This window comes from Diorhabda sublineata, chromosome 1 (genome assembly GCF_026230105.1).
Source record: "Diorhabda sublineata isolate icDioSubl1.1 chromosome 1, icDioSubl1.1, whole genome shotgun sequence".
Classification (NCBI taxonomy): domain Eukaryota; kingdom Metazoa; phylum Arthropoda; class Insecta; order Coleoptera; family Chrysomelidae; genus Diorhabda; species Diorhabda sublineata.
The window spans coordinates 33,063,997-33,088,477 of NC_079474.1; the positions used below are offsets into that span (position 1 = coordinate 33,063,997).

At 34.5% G+C, this 24,481-nt stretch overlaps 1 protein-coding gene across 1 annotated transcript in view; it reads right to left on the reverse strand.

The window, feature by feature from the left end:
- Positions 1–24,030, reverse strand: part of LOC130442053 (tryptophan 5-hydroxylase 1) — a 28,651-nt gene extending 4,621 nt beyond the window's left edge. Inside the window, exons 1-6 of the mRNA XM_056776032.1 lie at positions 23,867–24,030; positions 22,889–23,110; positions 20,958–21,072; positions 8,626–8,791; positions 7,505–7,555; positions 5,027–5,308 (exon numbers count right to left, since the gene is read on the reverse strand). Of these exons, the coding sequence (XP_056632010.1) occupies positions 5,027–5,308; positions 7,505–7,555; positions 8,626–8,791; positions 20,958–21,072; positions 22,889–23,110; positions 23,867–23,962 (932 nt within the window). The 5' untranslated portion in view covers positions 23,963–24,030. The remainder of the gene's footprint in view (positions 1–5,026; positions 5,309–7,504; positions 7,556–8,625; positions 8,792–20,957; positions 21,073–22,888; positions 23,111–23,866) is intronic.
- Between the last annotated feature and the right edge of the window lie 451 nt (positions 24,031–24,481).

A 24,481-nucleotide genomic window follows, 5' to 3' on the forward strand; every position in this document is an offset into this window, starting at 1 on the left:
CACCTACGAATTGGGAAAAATGTTTGAGCGTATGCCCCTTAAGGACGAATATTTCGAAAAGCAATAAACACTTTGTTTCGAAATTGTTCGCTTCTGTTTTACTTTTTGAAAAAAACTTAAAAGGCATCCATCGTATTAGGCACTGACGGCTCAATTATAAGCATTCTGTTGATGTACTTTTCATCTCGAGGCTTCTATTTTCTTTTGGATTTTCTGCACGATAAGTTTTAAGGCATTTTCTTTATTTTCCACATTCTTACTATTGTAATATCGTTTTTATTTGGAAACCACATTTATTAAATGAAAAGTGAATGGTAAAACGTAGATACCTATTTTTGAAATTTCCTCCACCGTATAAAATGAAATTTAATCATTCTTGTGTGTTACTAGATTCAAAAATCAGGAAGATGGCGAATTGTACCCAGTACGGCTTTAACGTAGGCTTCAACCCTTAACTGCACTAATACAATAATAAAATGACGGGTAATCCAATTAAAATATTATTAAATTAAATTTATGATATGATGATATTTGATGATACATAAAGTGTACCTGTATATTAACAATAACTGAAATTATTGATAGAATTTATGTAGTACTATTGATTTTTAAATATTCCCAATCTATTTTCTCCTATTTCTATGTCTAATTCCACTATTTTCTCGAGACAATAGGCTTGTTTCCACTAAGAATAAATCGGATGGCTTTGAGTTTCTAAGTTTCTATTGATTAACTATGATGATTAGTAAATAATAAAACATTTTTGGAAAATAAAATCGACAAAATGAGGCGTTTAATCACGTGACATTACATACCAAACAAAAAAAGCGTGACGTCACACCTCGCGAAACGCGTAGCTGTATAAAGTGACCAGGTTATTTCGAGTTTTCAGCAATTATTGTTAAATTAATAAAGTTCGTTTTTAGTTTAATCTTGAAAGACAGGTATAATTTGCCAAGGAATAAGGATTTAACAGAGCAAACTGCAGTAATTTGCTCAAAATTGACGCCGTTATGCTTGACACTTAATTTTATTTATCGGAAGTCCGCAGTATTAAAACTTGTATGTGAAGAAGAAGAAAAAAAAGAAGAAGGAGTGGCATTTATCTACTGGGAAATGAAAATACTCAACTGATTTTGAGGTTAGCGAATACAAAGTTTCAATAACTTTAACTTAATTAAGTCATAACGTTTTATATAAAATTTTGTTTGATACTTACATCAAAACGATCTTCACAGAAATAATTTGTGGAATTAGTTGATAAAGCATCTTGCTTCCTTGCCGTTTTTAACCAATTTCTTCGTATTTCTTTATTGTTTGGAACGTGTATGAATAATTTGTCTGGCGTTTTTATCGTTGTATTTTCACATTGCGACATTATACAATATTTACAATAGGGGAGAGTTGGATAAAATGGGGTACTTATTATATCGTGCTTGTTAATTTAAAAAGTAGTGAGAATACATTCATGTTTCTAATATCAAGTTATACAGTTATATGAGTGGATTAATAACTAAAACGTATGATTTTTAGATTTCAATACTTTTGTGAAAATTAGGTGTTTTTTAGAAATTTGTGAAACTGTACTGTACTGGGTACTGTAAAATGGTGTACCTCCTATTAAACCAAATTAATGATATATTGTATATTTAAAAAGTAAAAAGTTTTCAAAAATCGTATATTACGGACATTATATACAAAAATCACATTCGTATTGCACTTATAACAAACACATTACCCATCCTTCACAGGATTTCTAATTAGAGAATAGTTCACTACAAATAAGACACGCAACATTTTCCTCTTCGTCTTCTGACGAGTCACTTGCTTCATGAGAAGGTTCCGTTTTCTTCCTACAACCTTTTAGCGTTACTTCTACAGTTGATTTACTTTTCTTCCTCCTCTATATCTTGTGGGTCATTCCCTTTTGACAATTCGATTTTTCTTCATTTACTTTTTAGATTCTTAACTTCCTGCTCTATAGATTCAGATTTATTTTTCACAGGCTTGGGTTAGAAAGATTTTTATCCGAATGTGAAGTGCTAGACAAATCTGGTTTTTCTATAGTCATATCGGAATTTGATGGTCCTGCAATTTCAACTGTTTCCTTTTGAATAATGGGAAGTGGAACAGCACCCGAATCTTCATTTTCTATCGTGTCATTAGTTTTAGCAGGTTGAAACATCCAGTCTTTAAACACACTACGATCCATAAGGAAAATCCTTGTCTTTCTGAATCCATTAACTGCAGTCTCCATAACTGCCGCTTTCTTGAAAGCAGTGCCGAAAAGTTTTCCTGATTTTCCTGTCTGATAGTTATGACCCTTCCAGAGTTCAGTTGCATCCACTTTCTACACTCTTCAGAATAATAAGTGCTAACTGTAGACACGAAGGCAACTTCTAAAGGCTGCATCCTATGAGTGCAGTGTGGAGGGAAGTATGATGACGTGCCCATCTAAGAGTAGAAGAACTGGATGTCCTTCTGTTGGCTTGGCAAAAGTAATAAAGCGCTTAAACCACTTTAAAAAATATCCTTTTACATCCAACCACTTTCGTGATATTCGGCTGAAGTCCCTGATGGTGTACCAATAGCTTTTGATTGGCTTTCTTTCGAGGAAATACAAACTTGATGGGCATATAATTTCCTGCGGCACTCATACAAGTTTCTGCTGTAACCAAAGCTCCTCGCTTCCCCGAAACAACACTTCTTACCTGACGTTTACCTCGCAGGGCGAGAACTTTCGATTGCTCCTTTAGAACACTAGTTTCATCCACATTGTAGATTCTATCTGGTGAAAACTGGTATTTGGCGAATAATCTTTCTAGTAAATCAAAGAAATTGTTCACCACTGGTCTATTAAAACCCATCGCTCGAGCACGAGATTTGGCTTCTGATATAAATATAGATATATAAGAAATGAGTACAGCCAACAGCTTTCCAGCCATCTGTTTGCCTTTATTGAAATTGTGGGGTAGGTCGTTCCGCTTTGCAAGTTCAAATGCAAGACTTCGTAGTTCCCTTAACGTTACTCCGAAAAACCTATTTTCCATTAGAAGAGCATACTCTACAAGTTCCTTTTCCTGTCCTAAGTTAAACACTGGCTTACGATTTCCTAATGAACCTACACTACGTTGTATAAATAATAGAAACAACAGTATTAAAATGATTATACCTTTCTTGCTTGCATCGGAAATAGTTGCACCTGATTTCGCTTTCTTAACACGAATCTCCAATGTAGTCTGGGGTACTGAATATGCCTTTGAAGCTTTAAAATAGCCCATATTTCCATTTTATAAAACCAACTAGTACTCCATTTTATCGCACTGGTAAAATATTTACTAAATGTGTTGTAACTCCGCTAAAATTTATAATTTCCTTCTACAAGATATATCATTACATGGCTTAAAAAGTGATTGAACCCAAAGATATTTACCTGAGCTTATATTATCAACGATTTTAGACTCCTCATAAAAACTATTCACCATAAAATTTTAATAAATCGTTCAAAAAATTAAATTTTGTCTGCAAAATCTGGAAAACCCATACAATCGATTTACTTTCCTCTAAGCTACTAAATAGAATCATGCCCAACGCGGTTGACCACCTCCAAATGCTAACGGTCGAGACAAAGGCACGAATGTGGGAGTACCCCATCTTATCCGACTACCCCATTTTATCCAACTCTCCCCTACGAGGAATTTATTATTTATTAAAAAACACAATTGACTGTAATAAACGAGCACAGATGTTTCGCGAGGTGTGACGTTATTCAAGACGCCAAATTCATTTCTAAAAACTCAAAATACTAACGTAACAAAACCTATTTTTCTTAAAATAATATATTTTTGGGGTGAAATAGATGCTAAGCTATAGTTTTAAACTAATTTCCAAATTTTGTCAACTAGCTTATTTATAGTATAGTTTCCAGTTTTTTGCGTCAGGGTAGAGCAGATGCTCGATTTTTTCTTCTTCCACGTTACACACTTTGGAATAGTTGTGAATCTTCTCATCTTCTTTGTTTTCTCCTCATTAATCTTTGGCTAAATCGCTTTAGATATCAGTCTAACCACTTAAGTTTGATATTCTGATATTTGGCATTGATTGTTGAACCAGTAGCATCTTTCAACAATTCCATCAGTAACTCTGTCTTCGGCTTCTTCTTCCCTTGTTCCACTTTATCTAATCCTTCTTTCACTTCATAATATCCAGGTATGCAGCAAAAGCTTATCTAGTTAAATGTCACGAATCTAGTTAATTACTACTTTTAGTGTTATCAAGTTTGTTTGGCTATTTGTTAGAATCACCTTTTTCCTTTAACAGTCTAGTAGCTTTCTATATTGCGTAAATTGTTGCTTGAAGGATATTACATTCAGTTTTCAGCCTGTACGTCTTCTGAATGTTCAATTTGAATTCAGACCGATTTTTGTACTATTTTCTTGTTACTGAGCAATTTTTGAAACTTGAAATTCCTTTTTCCTTTATGTTGGATTGTCGATCCCAATTTTAGGGATCATATAGTACGTGTTCTGAGCTAATAGACCTCTTATTTCCTGCAGGATAGTTGTATGTTCACAATTCTTTTCATATGAAAGGTTTTCCTTTTTTAACCTTTTGATGCTATAACTTTTATATAGACTACAGGGCTAGGTTTTAACTTCTAGAATTCTTTGCGCTGTAAATCTTTTAGTTTTGGTGATTCCCATTGTCCTTTAGATTCTTTTTTTTTCAGTAGTGAACACACTGTTTATACAACCACTCACGATTACACTGTGTGACGCGCGTTTCGATAACCAAGTTATCGTCTGAAGGTAAACAGTGTGTTCATTATGAATATCACCAACGGTTCCAGACATTCTAACTCAGTTGTTATCCGCAGTATTTATCTTTTATTTGAAAGGAAGAGCTCTTAATTTAAACAAGAATTCATATTATCTGTATAAAACTAATAATAACTATCACTAAAAATGATTAGAGTAAGCATATAGATACGAATTTATTGTTTCCTGGAAATAAATGTGGTACTTACGGTTCTGGGGTATAAAATGGATCTGTGGAGTGTCTTATATATTGCGTACAATGAAAAACCCTGAAAGCTAGTCCGGCTAAAAAGTCTCGAGCGCTCAAATACCCACCAACGGGACGTAGTGAAAAACCAGTTTTTCTTTTTAAAAATACGTTAACGTCTTGTAATTGCGGTATATTATCTTCTCTATAACCGCAATATTTCACCAACTGTGGCCAATTTTCGAGATATTCCCTGCATGCGTGTTTTTCGTATAAAATTTTAAGTTCGCGAAAAACCGTTCCCCTAAAAATAACGTTACCATAATGGCCAATTTTCACAATACTCGTTAATGAAATTGAATGACGAAATTTGTTTTCTTTCAATTAGATTTTAACCGAATTGAAAGTTCTCAATAAACACTTTACATTAGAGAGTTACCGCAGTAAATTAATTGATTGATTGAAGAGGTTAATTGAGTAGAACTTGTCAGTTTATTCTCTACAGAAAAGATTGTATTGTATTGTTTTATATTGTATTGTAACACAAAATATACAGTATGTTCCATAATTATCTTTACAATTTCATAACTTCGAACATAAACAAGATATTTATATTCAGTCTTTCGCATGTATTACTGCAACTAATAAAGTTTTTTTTCTTCAATAGGCTAAACAGTTATAAGTGAAGATGTGAACTCCACAACAGAAAGCTCAATGCGTGTCATGGTTCATAGAGACGAAATCAGATACATAGATTCAACGGAAGTTCAGGACAAAATTCCAAAAAGACCCACCATCCAGACCCTCCATACGTGCATGGCACACAAGCTTCATTAGCACCGGATCAGTATTGCACAAAAGTGGAGCCGGAAGATCCAGCACAAGTCCAGGAAATGTGAAGTGAATACGGCAAACATTCCAGCACAATCCAGTCAATTCGTCAGGCTTCAAGACAACTCCAAATGACATGTTACAACGTATTGAGCATGATGAAGATTTCTTGAAAAAGGTGTGTTTCAGTGATGAGGCCACGTTCCGTGTGTCTGTTACAATAAACCGTCACAACGTACGAATTTGGGGTTCTGAAACCCCACATGCAGTGTCGAGCTCCAAAGAAACAGTCCAAAGGTTAATGTGTGGTGTGGGCTTATGTACAACAAAATCATCGGTGCTTTCTTCTTCTTAGAAACCACAGTTACTGGCTACGTGTACCTGGATATGCTTCAAAACTTTGCTCTTCTTCAGTTGGAAGAATTATATCCGATTGTTCAATTCCAACAGGATGGTGTACCACCACACTGATTGACAGCAGTTCGGGAACACCTCAACCCAACCGATGGATTGAACGGGCCCAATTCCATGGCCATCAAGGTGTTCGGACATAACACCTCTCGACTTTTTCTTGTGGGGACTTGAAGCGCCGCATTACACAAGCTTTTAATACAATCACAGGCGACATGTTACAGCGTACCTGGCTTGAAATTGATTACAGACAGCTTTGGGGTGTACTTATGTATAGATTTGGGGTCTGGTATACACTGAGACCCAAAAGATCCCAGTGTTTACAGCTGATTCCAATCCTTTTAAAAAGTCTAGAATTTGGGATGGCTTTAATAACCAGAGATCTACGTCTTTTATTTCATACGCATCCAGGTGTAGTGCTCTGGAGTTTCTTAGTGTTTAACACTTCGAGATAGAGGTTTCTTCTTCTGAGCAATAAAATCTTAGAGCTCTAATGACTGCTTGAATATCGGATAGGATGATGACCTCTTGTTTGCGATAGTTTCTCTCCAGATTGAAATGTACACATTTTTCAATTGCATAGATTTCTGCTTGAAAAATACTTGTTGCGCTGCTCAGACTTTCAGAGTGTTTAGTTCTGGGCCCGTACACTCCTATTCCTGTTTCGTCTGCTGTTTTTGATCCATAGATATACCATTTAATGGCATTTCTGTCCATTTCTTGTATCCCACTTGATTTTACAGATTATTATCGAGGTGGAGTTTTTCTCAAAGCTCAAATCAACGTCCTGAGGCATGTTTCTGGATATTCTAGGTGATGTTTTCTCGGCTACATTTTCCAGAACTAAGTTGAAAGGTGGGAGATTTAGAATCCCTTCTAGTGTAGCTGTTGGGTAAGATTTAATGGCCCCAGTTACACATTGGGGTATATTTAAGCCACTCAAGAAAATTCGAAACCGATCGTTGAAGAATTTAAAACTTATTGAAGGATGTTATAAATATAGAACGAATTATTAAATTGCGGAAGCTAGATTATAATACAACTAACCTTTCCTTTGTATAAATTATATTTGGAAACCAAAATTCACGCAAGAGGCAGTTTAAGGAAAGGCTCTTGTCATTGCATTATGGCTACCACTAATTATAACTAACCCTTCATTTTTCTGTGTACCAATAAGACAAATTAAGGTTAGATTTTCCACAGAAGACGAAAGATTATTACAAAAGTTGTCTCATTAATAAAACTGATTATTACTTACCATGTTTTAATTTCCTCTGGTGTGTATTTGACCCTGGGTATGCTTTCGCCGCTATTAAATGAAAATATACATTTATTTGTTACATTAAAATTGGTTGTACTCTATATTCATATATCCTTTCATTGAACCACATAGTTTTTCTATGTTGAAAATTGAATCAATTATTAATTTTTGTAATTAAACATAAAGTCAAAAATGAGATAAATTGTATAGAGTGTGGTTAAGTTAGGTTAGGTAAGGTTATGTTATGTTATGTTAGGTTAGGTTAAGTTAGGTTAGGTCAATAATTTCATCGCGAGTGCTAATAAACTCAAAAAATTTATACTGTGGAATCATTCTGACTTCACTTTTATGACTAATGAATTGCTTCAAATTTATATGGAAATATATCATACAAATAGTATATAATCGACAAATGTAAACAAAGTTTTGCACGAATTCCTTAGATAGTGAGTCATCTCGATTGGATAAACCGTTTTTGAGAAATATTACATGGAAAGTAATCGGTATATTGATTCAATTTTCAACATAAAAAAACTATGTGAAGATATGATTTCCGCGCCCCATATTTTCACATCAAATTAATCAGTTTGATCATCTCTACAATATACTAAATTTTCAAGGTCATCGGAGCTGTGAGGGTTAAACTATACAATTTTTTAAATCGGAAGATGTCGTGCTCCAAGGTCACATTTTGTTTTAAATTTGCTGTCTTCAGTTTAAAATTAAACCAAATGTATAAATTTCGTTGTTCAGGTCGCTAAATACTGTCTAATCGAATAAATAAATTTTTTTATTATACATTGTTGAAACGTTGACAGCCAATTACAAAACTACTCATAATTTAGCGCCCCGAGGTGAATCAACTAAGAAATAAAACTTTTTATTTTGAAAAAATCACACCTTTCAGTGCTAACTTTGTATATAAATCAGTAGTTTTAATGATTTAATGCGATTAAATAAAATTCTGGAAATTGTCTTGGCAGTCAACGTGTTAAATCAATACTAAGAAATTCGACGTCAGATATTTGATTTCAAAATCAAAACAGGTTGATTGACATGTTTTAAATATCATCAATGTGTTCAATTATACTACATTATTTACTTGGAATATTACTCACTGTTTATAGTTCATTGCTATTTTATAAAAATAATCTCTTCTTTTTCGATATACTGGATCTTTAAATCCGGGATGATCAGCATCCAATTCACTCCCGTACATAAGAACATTTTGCGCATTGTCCAGCTCGGAAATATTTTTCGGAAACCAGGGCATGTCATCGAAATCTTAGAAACAACATATAATGAAAATTTTTTTAAGAAATATATCTTATTTGAGCTAAGGTTCTTGATGGTGTCATATACAATGAAAGGGTAGATAACGAAGTTAAAACAGCTTGTAGAATTCACAACGTCAAATACTATTTAGTAGCTTTTCAAGATACCAGCAAAGCATCAAAATCTAATGGTCATTACTCCAAAATCCACCAGTTTCCACTGAATAATATCCCAGCGGAAAAAAGAAGATTCATTCACCGCCGGAGAAGATTGAACGCACTGAGCAAAACAGAGTTTAGAAAAGATGTTGGCAAACGTAAAGCTTGTAAATTAACAACGTCAAAGACTATTTAGTAGCTTTTCAAGATGCCAGCAAAGCATCAAAATCTAATGGTCATTACTCCAAAATCCACCAGTTTCCACTGAATAATATCTCAGCGGAAGAAAGAAGATTCATTCACTGCCAGTGAAGATTGAACGCACTGAGCAAAACAGAGTTTAGAAAAGATGTTGGCAAACGTAAAGCTTGTAAATTAACAACGTCAAAGACTATTTAGTAACTTTTCAAGATGCCAGCAAAGCATCAAAATCTAATGGTCATTACTCCAAAATCCACCAGTTTCCACTGAATAATATCCCAGCGGAAAAAAGAAGATTCATTCACCCCCGGAGAAGATTGAACGCACTGAGCAAAACAGAGTTTAGAAAAGATGTTGGCAAACGTAAAGCTTGTAAATTAACAACGTCAAAGACTATTTAGTAGCTTTTCAAGATGCCAGCAAAGCATCAAAATCTAATGGTCATTACTGCAAAATCCACCAGTTTCCACTGAATAATATCTCAGCGGAAGAAAGAAGATTCATTCACTGCCAGTGAAGATTGAACGCACTGAGCAAAACAGAGTTTAGAAAAGATGTTGGCAAACGTAAAGCTTGTAAATTAACAACGTCAAAGACTATTTAGTAACTTTTCAAGATGCCAGCAAAGCATCAAAATCTAATGGTCATTACTCCAAAATCCACCAGTTTCCACTGAATAATATCTCAGCGGAAGAAAGAAGATTCATTCACCGCCGGAGAAGATTGAACGCACTGAGCAAAACAGAGTTTAGAAAAGATGTTGGCAAACGTAAAGCTTGTAAATTAACAACGTCAAAGACTATTTAGTAGCTTTTCAAGATGCCAGCAAAGCATCAAAATCTAATGGTCATTACTGCAAAATCCACCAGTTTCCACTGAATAATATCTCAGCGGAAGAAAGAAGATTCATTCACTGCCAGTGAAGATTGAACGCACTGAGCAAAACAGAGTTTAGAAAAGATGTTGGCAAACGTAAAGCTTGTAAATTAACAACGTCAAAGACTATTTAGTAACTTTTCAAGATGCCAGCAAAGCATCAAAATCTAATGGTCATTACTCCAAAATCCACCAGTTTCCACTGAATAATATCTCAGCGGAAGAAAGAAGATTCATTCACTGCCAGTGAAGATTGAACGCACTGAGCAAAACAGAGTTTAGAAAAGATGTTGGCAAACGTAAAGCTTGTAAATTAACAACGTCAAAGACTATTTAGTAACTTTTCAAGATGCCAGCAAAGCATCAAAATCTAATGGTCATTACTCCAAAATCCACCAGTTTCCACTGAATAATATCTCAGCGGAAGAAAGAAGATTCATTCACTGCCAGTGAAGATTGAACGCACTGAGCAAAACAGAGTTTAGAAAAGATGTTGGCAAACGTAAAGCTTGTAAATTAACAACGTCAAAGACTATTTAGTAACTTTTAAGATGCCAGCAAAGCATCAAAATCTAATGGTCATTACTCCAAAATCCACCAGTTTCCACTGAATAATATCTCAGCGGAAGAAAGAAGATTCATTCACTGCCAGTGAAGATTGAACGCACTGAGCAAAACAGAGTTTAGAAAAGATGTTGGCAAACGTAAAGCTTGTAAATTAACAACGTCAAAGACTATTTAGTAACTTTTCAAGATGCCAGCAAAGCATCAAAATCTAATGGTCATTACTCCAAAATCCACCAGTTTCCACTGAATAATATCTCAGCGGAAGAAAGAAGATTCATTCACTGCCAGTGAAGATTGAACGCACTGAGCAAAACAGAGTTTAGAAAAGATGTTGGCAAACGTAAAGCTTGTAAATTAACAACGTTAAAGAATATTTAGTAGCTTTTCAAGATGCCAGAAAAGCATCAAAATCTAATGGTCATTACTGCAAAATCCACCAGTTTCCACTGAATAATATCTCAGCGGAAGAAAGAAGATTCATTCACTGCCAGTGAAGATTGAACGCACTGAGCAAAACAGAGTTTAGAAAAGATGTTGGCAAACGTAAAGCTTGTAAATTAACAACGTCAAAGACTATTTAGTAACTTTTCAAGATGCCAGCAAAGCATCAAAATCTAATGGTCATTACTCCAAAATCCACCAGTTTCCACTGAATAATATCTCAGCGGAAGAAAGAAGATTCATTCACTGCCAGTGAAGATTGAACGCACTGAGCAAAACAGAGTTTAGAAAAGATGTTGGCAAACGTAAAGCTTGTAAATTAACAACGTCAAAGACTATTTAGTAACTTTTCAAGATGCCAGCAAAGCATCAAAATCTAATGGTCATTACTCCAAAATCCACCAGTTTCCACTGAATAATATCTCAGCGGAAGAAAGAAGATTCATTCACTGCCAGTGAAGATTGAACGCACTGAGCAAAACAGAGTTTAGAAAAGATGTTGGCAAACGTAAAGCTTGTAAATTAACAACGTCAAAGACTATTTAGTAACTTTTAAGATGCCAGCAAAGCATCAAAATCTAATGGTCATTACTCCAAAATCCACCAGTTTCCACTGAATAATATCTCAGCGGAAGAAAGAAGATTCATTCACTGCCAGTGAAGATTGAACGCACTGAGCAAAACAGAGTTTAGAAAAGATGTTGGCAAACGTAAAGCTTGTAAATTAACAACGTCAAAGACTATTTAGTAACTTTTCAAGATGCCAGCAAAGCATCAAAATCTAATGGTCATTACTCCAAAATCCACCAGTTTCCACTGAATAATATCTCAGCGGAAGAAAGAAGATTCATTCACTGCCAGTGAAGATTGAACGCACTGAGCAAAACAGAGTTTAGAAAAGATGTTGGCAAACGTAAAGCTTGTAAATTAACAACGTCAAAGACTATTTAGTAGCTTTTCAAGATGCCAGCAAAGCATCAAAATCTAATGGTCATTACTGCAAAATCCACCAGTTTCCACTGAATAATATCTCAGCGGAAGAAAGAAGATTCATTCACCGCCGGAGAAGATTGAACGCACTGAGCAAAACAGAGTTTAGAAAAGATGTTGGCAAACGTAAAGCTTGTAAATTAACAACGTCAAAGACTATTTAGTAGCTTTTCAAGATGCCAGCAAAGCATCAAAATCTAATGGTCATTACTCCAAAATCCACCAGTTTCCACTGAATAATATCTCAGCGGAAGAAAGAAGATTCATTCACTGCCAGTGAAGATTGAACGCACTGAGCAAAACAGAGTTTAGAAAAGATGTTGGCAAACGTAAAGCTTGTAAATTAACAACGTCAAAGACTATTTAGTAACTTTTCAAGATGCCAGCAAAGCATCAAAATCTAATGGTCATTACTCCAAAATCCACCAGTTTCCACTGAATAATATCTCAGCGGAAGAAAGAAGATTCATTCACTGCCAGTGAAGATTGAACGCACTGAGCAAAACAGAGTTTAGAAAAGATGTTGGCAAACGTAAAGCTTGTAAATTAACAACGTCAAAGACTATTTAGTAACTTTTCAAGATGCCAGCAAAGCATCAAAATCTAATGGTCATTACTCCAAAATCCACCAGTTTCCACTGAATAATATCTCAGCGGAAGAAAGAAGATTCATTCACCGCCGGAGAAGATTGAACGCACTGAGCAAAACAGAGTTTAGAAAAGATGTTGGCAAACGTAAAGCTTGTAAATTAACAACGTCAAAGACTATTTAGTAGCTTTTCAAGATGCCAGCAAAGCATCAAAATCTAATGGTCATTACTGCAAAATCCACCAGTTTCCACTGAATAATATCTCAGCGGAAGAAAGAAGATTCATTCACTGCCAGTGAAGATTGAACGCACTGAGCAAAACAGAGTTTAGAAAAGATGTTGGCAAACGTAAAGCTTGTAAATTAACAACGTCAAAGACTATTTAGTAACTTTTCAAGATGCCAGCAAAGCATCAAAATCTAATGGTCATTACTCCAAAATCCACCAGTTTCCACTGAATAATATCTCAGCGGAAGAAAGAAGATTCATTCACTGCCAGTGAAGATTGAACGCACTGAGCAAAACAGAGTTTAGAAAAGATGTTGGCAAACGTAAAGCTTGTAAATTAACAACGTCAAAGACTATTTAGTAGCTTTTCAAGATGCCAGCAAAGCATCAAAATCTAATGGTCATTACTGCAAAATCCACCAGTTTCCACTGAATAATATCTCAGCGGAAGAAAGAAGATTCATTCACTGCCAGTGAAGATTGAACGCACTGAGCAAAACAGAGTTTAGAAAAGATGTTGGCAAACGTAAAGCTTGTAAATTAACAACGTCAAAGACTATTTAGTAACTTTTCAAGATGCCAGCAAAGCATCAAAATCTAATGGTCATTACTCCAAAATCCACCAGTTTCCACTGAATAATATCTCAGCGGAAGAAAGAAGATTCATTCACTGCCAGTGAAGATTGAACGCACTGAGCAAAACAGAGTTTAGAAAAGATGTTGGCAAACGTAAAGCTTGTAAATTAACAACGTCAAAGACTATTTAGTAACTTTTCAAGATGCCAGCAAAGCATCAAAATCTAATGGTCATTACTCCAAAATCCACCAGTTTCCACTGAATAATATCTCAGCGGAAGAAAGAAGATTCATTCACTGCCAGTGAAGATTGAACGCACTGAGCAAAACAGAGTTTAGAAAAGATGTTGGCAAACGTAAAGCTTGTAAATTAACAACGTCAAAGACTATTTAGTAGCTTTTCAAGATGCCAGCAAAGCATCAAAATCTAATGGTCATTACTGCAAAATCCACCAGTTTCCACTGAATAATATCTCAGCGGAAGAAAGAAGATTCATTCACTGCCAGTGAAGATTGAACGCACTGAGCAAAACAGAGTTTAGAAAAGATGTTGGCAAACGTAAAGCTTGTAAATTAACAACGTCAAAGACTATTTAGTAACTTTTCAAGATGCCAGCAAAGCATCAAAATCTAATGGTCATTACTCCAAAATCCACCAGTTTCCACTGAATAATATCTCAGCGGAAGAAAGAAGATTCATTCACTGCCAGTGAAGATTGAACGCACTGAGCAAAACAGAGTTTAGAAAAGATGTTGGCAAACGTAAAGCTTGTAAATTAACAACGTCAAAGACTATTTAGTAGCTTTTCAAGATGCCAGCAAAGCATCAAAATCTAATGGTCATTACTGCAAAATCCACCAGTTTCCACTGAATAATATCTCAGCGGAAGAAAGAAGATTCATTCACTGCCAGTGAAGATTGAACGCACTGAGCAAAACAGAGTTTAGAAAAGATGTTGGCAAACGTAAAGCTTGTAAATTAACAACGTCAAAGACTATTTAGTAACTTTTCAAGATGCCAGCAAAGCATCAAAATCTAATGGTCATTACTCCAAAATCCACCAGTTTCCACTGAATAATATCTCAGCGGAAGAAAGAAGATTCATTCACTGCCAGTGAAGATTGAACGCACTGAGCAAAACAGAGTTTAGAAAAGATGTTGGCAAACGTAAAGCTTGTAAATTAACAACGTCAAAGACTATTTAGTAGCTTTCCAAGATGCCAGCAAGGCATCAAAATCTAATGGTCATTACTGCAAAATCCACCAGTTTCCACTGAATAATATCTCAGCGGAAGAAAGAAGATTCATTCACTGTCAGTGAAGATTGAACGCACTGAGCAAAACAGAGTTTAGAAAAGATGTTGGCAAACGTAAAGCTTGTAAATTAACAACGTCAAAGACTATTTAGTAGCTTTTCAAGATGCCAGCAAAGTGTCAAAATCTAATGGTCATTACTCCAAAATCCACCAGTTTCCACTGAATAATATCTCAGCGGAAGAAAGAAGATTCATTCACTGTCAGTGAAGATTGAACGCACTGAGCAAAACAGAGTTTAGAAAAGATGTTGGCAAATGTAAAGCTTGTAGAATTAACAACGTCAAAGACTATTTAGTAGCTTTCCAAGATGCCAGCAAAGCATCAAAATCTAATGGTCATTACTGCAAAATCCACCAGTTTCCACTGAATAATATCTCAGCCGAAGAAAGAAGATTCATTCACTGTCAGTGAAGATTGAACGCACTGAGCAAAACAGAGTTTAGAAAAGATGTTGGCAAACGTAAAGCTTGTAAATTAACAACGTCAAAGACTATTTAGTAGCTTTTCAAGATGCCAGCAAAGTGTCAAAATCTAATGGTCATTACTCCAAAATCCACCAGTTTCCACTGAATAATATCCCAGCGGAAAAAAGAAGATTCATTCACCGCCGGAGAAGATTGAACGCACTGAGCAAAACAGAGTTTAGAAAAGATGTTGGCAAATGTAAAGCTTGTAGAATTAACAACGTCAAAGACTATTTAGTAGCTCTTCAAGATGCCAGCAAAGCATCAAAATCTAATGGTCATTACTCCAAAATCCACCAGTTTCCACTGAATAATATCTCAGCGGAAGAAAGAAGATTCATTCACTGTCAGTGAAGATTGAACGCACTGAGCAAAACAGAGTTTAGAAAAGATGTTGGCAAATGTAAAGCTTGTAGAATTAACAACGTCAAAGACTATTTAGTAGCTCTTCAAGATGCCAGCAAAGCATCAAAATCTAATGGTCATTACTCCAAAATCCACCAGTTTCCACTGAATAATATCTCAGCGGAAGAAAGAAGATTCATTCACTGCCAGTGAAGATTGAACGCACTGAGCAAAACAGAGTTTAGAAAAGATGTTGGCAAACGTAAAGCTTGTAAATTAACAACGTCAAAGACTATTTAGTAGCTTTTCAAGATGCCAGCAAAGCATCAAAATCTAATGGTCATTACTGCAAAATCCACCAGTTTCCACTGAATAATATCTCAGCGGAAGAAAGAAGATTCATTCACTGCCAGTGAAGATTGAACGCACTGAGCAAAACAGAGTTTAGAAAAGATGTTGGCAAACGTAAAGCTTGTAAATTAACAACGTCAAAGACTATTTAGTAGCTTTTCAAGATGCCAGCAAAGTGTCAAAATCTAATGGTCATTACTCCAAAATCCACCAGTTTCCACTGAATAATATCCCAGCGGAAAAAAGAAGATTCATTCACCGCCGGAGAAGATTGAACGCACTGAGCAAAACAGAGTTTAGAAAAGATGTTGGCAAATGTAAAGCTTGTAGAATTAACAACGTCAAAGACTATTTAGTAGCTCTTCAAGATGCCAGCAAAGCATCAAAATCTAATGGTCATTACTCCAAAATCCACCAGTTTCCACTGAATAATATCTCAGCGGAAGAAAGAAGATTCATTCACTGTCAGTGAAGATTGAACGCACTGAGCAAAACAGAGTTTAGAAAAGATGTTGGCAAATGTAAAGCTTGTAGAATTAACAACGTCAAAGACTATTTAGTAGCTTTTCAAGATGCCAGCAAAGCATCAAAATCTAATGGTCATTACTGCAAAATCCACCAGTTTCCACTGAATAATATCTCAGCGGAAGAAAGAAGATTCATTCACTGTCAGTGAAGATTGAACGCACTGAGCAAAACAGAGTTTAGAAAAGATGTTGGCAAATGTAAAGCTTGTAAATTAACAACGTCAAAGACTATTTAGTAGCTTTTCAAGATGCCAGCAAAGCATCAAAATCTAATGGTCATTACTGCAAAATCCACCAGTTTCCACTGAATAATATCTCAGCGGAAGAAAGAAGATTCATTCACTGTCAGTGAAGATTGAACGCACTGAGCAAAACAGAGTTTAGAAAAGATGTTGGCAAATGTAAAGCTTGTAGAATTAACAACGTCAAAGACTATTTAGTAGCTTTTCAAGATGCCAGCAAAGCATCAAAATCTAATGGTCATTACTGCAAAATCCACCAGTTTCCACTGAATAATATCTCAGCGGAAGAAAGAAGATTCATTCACTGTCAGTGAAGATTGAACGCACTGAGCAAAACAGAGTTTAGAAAAGATGTTGGCAAACGTAAAGCTTGTAGAATTAACAACGTCAAAGACTATTTAGTAGCTTTTCAAGATGCCAGCAAAGCATCAAAATCTAATGGTCATTACTGCAAAATCCACCAGTTTCCACTGAATAATATCTCAGCGGAAGAAAGAAGATTCATTCACTGTCAGTGAAGATTGAACGCACTGAGCAAAACAGAGTTTAGAAAAGATGTTGGCAAATGTAAAGCTTGTAGAATTAACAACGTCAAAGACTATTTAGTAGCTTTTCAAGATGCCAGCAAAGCATCAAAATCTAATGGTCATTACTGCAAAATCCACCAGTTTCCACTGAATAATATCTCAGCGGAAGAAAGAAGATTCATTCACTGTCAGTGAAGATTGAACGCACTGAGCAAAACAGAGTTTAGAAAAGATGTTGGCAAATGTAAAGCTTGTAAATTAACAACGTCAAAGACTATTTAGTAGCTTTTCAAGATGCCAGCAAAGCATCAAAATCTAATGGTCATTACTGCAAAATCCACCAGTTTCCACTGAATAATATCTCAGCGGAAGAAAGAAGATTCATTCACTGTCAGTGAAGATTGAACGCACTGAGCAAAACAGAGTTTAGAAAAGATGTTGGCAAATGTAAAGCTTGTAGAATTAACAACGTCAAAGACTATTTAGTAGCTTTTCAAGATGCCAGCAAAGCATCAAAATCTAATGGTCATTACTCCAAAATCCACCAGTTTCCACTGAATAATATCTCAGCGGAAGAAAGAAGATTCATTCACTGTCAGTGAAGATTGAACGCACTGAGCAAAACAGAGTTTAGAAAAGATGTTGGCAAATGTAAAGCTTGTAAATTAACAACGTCAAAGACTATTTAGTAGCTTTTCAAGATGCCAGCAAAGCATCAAAATCTAATGGTCATTACTCCAAAATCCACCAGTTTCCACTGAATAATATCTCAGCGGAAGAAAGAAGATTCATTCACTGTCAGTGAAGATTGAACGCACTGAGCAAAACAGAGTTTAGAAAAGATGTTGGCAAATGTAAAGCTTGTAGAATTAACAACGTCAAAGACTATTTAGTAGCTCTTCAAGATGCCAGCAAAGCATCAAAATCTAATGGTCATTACTCCAAAATCCACCAGTTTCCACTGAATAATATCTCAGCGGAAGAAAGAAGATTCATTCACTGCCAGTGAAGATTGAACGCACTGAGCAAAACAGAGTTTAGAAAAGATGTTGGCAAACGTAAAGCTTGTAAATTAACAACGTCAAAGACTATTTAGTAGCTTTTCAAGATGCCAGCAAAGCATCAAAATCTAATGGTCATTACTGCAAAATCCACCAGTTTCCACTGAATAATATCTCAGCGGAAGAAAGAAGATTCATTCACTGCCAGTGAAGATTGAACGCACTGAGCAAAACAGAGTTTAGAAAAGATGTTGGCAAACGTAAAGCTTGTAAATTAACAACGTCAAAGACTATTTAGTAACTTTTCAAGATGCCAGCAAAGCATCAAAATCTAATGGTCATTACTCCAAAATCCACCAGTTTCCACTGAATAATATCTCAGCGGAAGAAAGAAGATTCATTCACTGCCAGTGAAGATTGAACGCACTGAGCAAAACAGAGTTTAGAAAAGATGTTGGCAAACGTAAAGCTTGTAAATTAACAACGTCAAAGACTATTTAGTAACTTTTCAAGATGCCAGCAAAGCATCAAAATCTAATGGTCATTACTCCAAAATCCACCAGTTTCCACTGAATAATATCTCAGCGGAAGAAAGAAGATTCATTCACTGTCAGTGAAGATTGAACGCACTGAGCAAAACAGAGTTTAGAAAAGATGTTGGCAAACGTAAAGCTTGTAAATTAACAACGTCAAAGACTATTTAGTAGCTTTCCAAGATGCCAGCAAAGCATCAAAATCTAATGGTCATTACTGCAAAATCCACCAGTTTCCACTGAATAATATCTCAGCGGAAGAAAGAAGATTCATTCACTGTCAGTGAAGATTGAACGCACTGAGCAAAACAGAGTTTAGAAAAGATGTTGGCAAACGTAAAGCTTGTAAATTAACAACGTCAAAGACTATTTAGTAGCTTTTCAAGATGCCAGCAAAGTGTCAAAATCTAATGGTCATTACTCCAAAATCCACCAGTTTCCACTGAATAATATCTCAGCGGAAGAAAGAAGATTCATTCACTGTCAGTGAAGATTGAACGCACTGAGCAAAACAGAGTTTAGAAAAGATGTTGGCAAATGTAAAGCTTGTAGAATTAACAACGTCAAAGACTATTTAGTAGCTTTCCAAGATGCCAGCAAAGCATCAAAATCTAATGGTCATTACTGCAAAATCCACCAGTTTCCACTGAATAATATCTCAGCGGAAGAAAGAAGATTCATTCACTGTCAGTGAAGATTGAACGCACTGAGCAAAACAGAGTTTAGAAAAGATGTTGGCAAACGTAAAGCTTGTAAATTAACAACGTCAAAGACTATTTAGTAGCTTTTCAAGATGCCAGCAAAGCGTCAAAATCTAATGGTCATTACTCCAAAATCCACCAGTTTCCACTGAATAATATCCCAGCGGAAAAAAAAAGATTCATTCACCGTCGGAGAAGATTGAACGCACTGAGCAAAACAGAGTTTAGAAAAGATGTTGGCAAACGTAAAGCTTGTAAAATTAACAACGTCAAATACTATTCAGTAGCTTTTCAAGATGCCAGCAAAGCGTCAAAATCTAATGGTCATTACTCCAAAATCCACCAGTTTCCACTGAATAATATCCCAGCGGAAAAAAAAAGATTCATTCACTGCCAGTGAAGATTGAACGTACTGAGCAAAACAGAGTTAAGGAAAGATGTTAGCAAATGTAAAGGAATGTCTCGACTAAGGGAAGATGGATCTACTGACTTAATCCGAGGGTGGATTCTTGGCTTATCCTCCCTGATGTAGATGTGCAAGATCCAGTTGCCCTCTGAGTAGTATTATGGATGCTGGCTATTGAACTTCTGGGTTAGTGACCAATTAAACAAATTAGCTATGGATAATACACTATATTTAGTTGACTTGTAACGCTATTAATTGGTATGACCATAGTTGATGCATGTGGCGACCATGACAGAAGGTTTATTAAACCACCAAGTATACTTTAACATCTTATTACAACTTCCCATACAACAGAACACCATGAGGTATAAATGACCTTCGAACTGGTTGAATAAAGAGTATTATCCATAGCTAAATACTTTCAACGCACTTCAGCATGTTTCGTGGGAAGTTGCAATTAGAGAAGAAGAAAGCTATACTGTCAACGGAGATTGATTGTGCAGAAACGAGGCCGTTCGCCGCTAAGATATAGAAGAAACTTCGCTCTGAAGAGAAGAGAAGAAGAAAGGAGCAATATCGGGAAAGAAGAAGCATTTGACGGAAGAGCTGTATATCTAGATCTTTCTCAGAGGTTAGAGATAGAGGAGGTTTTCTTAAACGCCTTGTGAAATGTTACAAAGTCTAACATATCATGGAGAATACCAAGTTATGTAATTGTATTTTGATCTATAATTTTTTTTTTAATTATGAAACTATCTATCGTATATTTTCGTGTAATATGTGAAAATTAGTTTTTGACTGTCGCTATAAAATGATTATTACCTATTAAAAACAAAATTAGTTATACAGAAGCTATATACACAAAAATATTTGTTGTAATGGCTTTATTCGAGAAAACGACACAATAAATATCGTCATTATTTTGAAAAATGATTTTAGATTTAAGTATGGCATAAAGAATTACTTTTATTTCAAACTGAATATATGATAAAAGGTCAAAATTACATTAAAAGAATGTAAAAAAGTCATTAAATAAATATTTGATGTACAGATTTCTGATTGAAAAAGCGACAGGTTTTTTTGTCGTCTATGATCCCAATGAAAACAACCGCAATCCGATAAAACTAACTCACCAAAACTGGCCGTCGCTGAAAGAGGAGTCGGTGGAGGAAAGTCATTTTCACTTTCCTCGCTGCCGTATTTTCCGATTACCATTGTCAGCACTTCTCGTTTCAATAATCTACCCAACTAAACAAAATTTACATTAACTTTTATGCAGTTATATCATCGAAAGCTTTGGGAAATTTGTTCTCATTTTGTTGGATTTGACCTCTGCATGCGAGTTCAACAACTAGTAACGCACCACGCCACGCCATGCGACGCCGATTCACGTGGTACAGTGTTGTGTAAACATTTGTAACATTCCACGCTCAATTTAGTCTATAATTTTGAACAGAAAAATTTTCAGTAGTTTTGAGAACATTTAGAAGAATGCGCTGCTGCGGTTTTGCGCAACAAGAGAAAAATAAGATTTTGGGTCCATAAAATCAAAAAAAAAACTGTGAAAAAATCAATATAAACCCAATGAATCGTATCACGTGGGGTGAACTGACTAAATTTATTTGAATGAAAAAACACATGCATACACGTAGTGTGGAGTGGCGTGTCGTGGCGTGTAGCTAGTTTCGGTTTTTAGTCACGCTTATCGACAATATATTATTAGAAATTTTTAACCCTTTCAATACTGCAGGGACATATTGTCCCAGAGAATTTTTGATAATTACTATAATTTAAATGCTTTCAATTGCGTTGATATCTAGGATTTTAGTACTGTACGGAGTTAAAAGGAAACTAGACCAATTTATTCAAAAATAGCCACTACAAAATGTTATTGAAATATTATACAGTGTGTCCCACAACGACTCTACCGGAAATCGACTAAAACTTTACAATCTGTATATTAATACATTTTTGAAATTTACGTAAAATTGTAGTGAACTTTTCATACTTTTTGAATTATTAATTTTTTTGTAAAAAATTTGACCGTTGCACACCTTTATAAATTATTTTTTTACGACGATACCCTTGAAGATATCAAAATGGTTTCTATTTGGTTGCTCTTAGCAAGGTTAGACGTATTCGAATCTATGTTGAAAATTTTTTCGTTTTCTACAGGGTGTGTATAAAAAGTGTTCAAAGTTTAACGTCATAAATATAAACTTTTTTTTTTTTTTTAAATAGAACTACCCGTTTTTTTTATTTTAATGCATTCAGGGGTAAGAAATAAGGCAAATTTATGTATACTTTCCTATACTTCAACCTCACCGTTTTCAGATGTTAATGTTTTCTGTAAATTTTCAGACTTTTAGACTTTGTAATAAATGACACTTTTTTAACCGTCATTAGTTAATTGTTGATACTTTCGAAAATCGTTGAAATGGCTCGTTCTCAATTTAATAACGAATAAATAAAACTTAGACTACACTTGCATCTCTAAAAATTAAATTAAAATAGAAAAAATTAGGTGGTTCCATTTAAAAAAATGAAGAAATTTGATATTTATGAAGTTAAACTTTGAACACTTTTTATACACACCCTGTAAAAAATAAACAATTTTTCAGTATAGATTCAAATACGTCTGACCTTGCTAAGACCAACAAAATAGAAACCATTCTCATATATTAAAGGGTGTTCTCCTAAAAAAATAATTTATAAGGGTCTGCAACGGTCAAATTTTTTACAAAAAAATTAATAAATCAAAAAGTATCAATTTTTCAAAAAAAGTTTTCAGACAAAAATATACTAAAATTTTACGTAGATTTCAAAAATGTATTAATATAGAGGAAGTTCTATTTAAAATAACAAAGTTACAGTCGACTTCCGGTAGAACCGGAACTCGGCCATCTTTGAAAATATTTTAGTTAAAAAGTTTGTATCCGAAAACCCAAACCTAGAAATTTTCATGATTTTACTATAAGTATTTTGCCATATACAGATAGTTCTAACTCGTCGTGGGACACCTTGTATATAAAAAACATTTTTCTAGGATAACAATGTAACGTACTTGTTCCAATTTTTTTGGTTCACATTCTATATCAACCATGAAATCCGCTTGATTCTCATCTGTTTGAGAAGGTCTTGATTCTATTCTTTGAACATTTATGCCCAAATCTTGAAAAGATTGAAGAGCTCTAACCAAACCACCAACTTGATTTTTTAAACTGAAAATTATGGAAACTTTTTCTTTTGTTTCTGGTTTTGCATCCTCTCCGCCACTTTGACGGGTCTACAAAGTAAATAAAATCCTTGAAAATAGAATGAATGATATAATTATTTGGTTTTTATATTTTTGCTTCTATCCAAATTAATATCGTTAAAATTTATTCAAAATGAAATAATATTTTTACATCTTAGACCTTTTAATATGTTTTTATCGATAAATCGTTTTGATTTTGAGACAAAACAATCAACTAATTTTATAATTAAAAAAATTGGTTACTTCGATTTCTTGTTATTTAATTAATTTTGTTATAATCTAAACAATTTTGATTTAAACTTTGAGGCTCAGCTACAATGTTAGAATCTAGAAATAGAATCTAGAAAGTTTGGTGGATGCGCCGGAAACATTCATAAAGCGGCAAATCTTTGTATTGTTTTTATAAGCTGTTTATAGATTATAGAGACGATTCTGAGAAAGCTTTGTTGTTTGTTTATGAAAAAATTATATTTCTAGAAAATAAGATTCTAGAATATGACGATAATGTATATAAAAAGAGTTTATAACAGCCGTATAATCAATAAATAATTGGATGTGGTGTCGAACAAACAGTTAATTTAAACGAATTAAATAAATGTTTAGTAATAAATTAATGCATTAAGTGTTAGTGTATGTAAGTAAGTATGAAACACCTCTTCGTTTAAAAACTGTTCAAATAAGTAAGACAAACATTACAATATTGAACCCAAATTATTTCTACTGAATTTTCAAAAATACTAGAATAAAAAATCAAAATTGATATTCTAATGTCTTTTTTTTTCTAACCTGTGTTTGTAAGGCGATGGGGCTATCTTCCTTATAATTCCAATCTTCCCCGCTTCTGTATAACCACAAACCAAGTAGTGGTTTTCCCGAACTCATACTTTTTTTTCGAAAAATTTCTTTTTCGAAAATTGTGGATGATACGAGTTTTGGGAAACGCGGCACCGAACTTTACGGATAACCTCTTCGGTTTCACAATTTATAGATGATTGTGGAAGGGTAGTTACAGGGACGGCTTCGTCAAATATATCTACAAACTGATTCCACAAAAAAATGTTTTGACAATAAATCTTCGTCCAATCAACTTAACTGGGAAAGCGAAAAATAATCCCGAAGTTTACCAATTGAACTTTTAAGATTATTAGTTTAAAGAAACTGAAATTGTAGATTTGAATTGAATTATCCATGGTTTGAAATTAAAAATTTTAAATCATCTACCAGATAAAAAATTCTTTGAAATTTGAACCCCCCAGTTTTAAACAGTAAACCAAATTTGGTATATTAAATGATTGCAAATAAATTAATTTTTTTAGAAATTTTGATGCCCTGTATATGGCGGAACACCCTGTATAATTAATATACCGATAATTATAAATCTTTTTGTATTAACGTTCAACG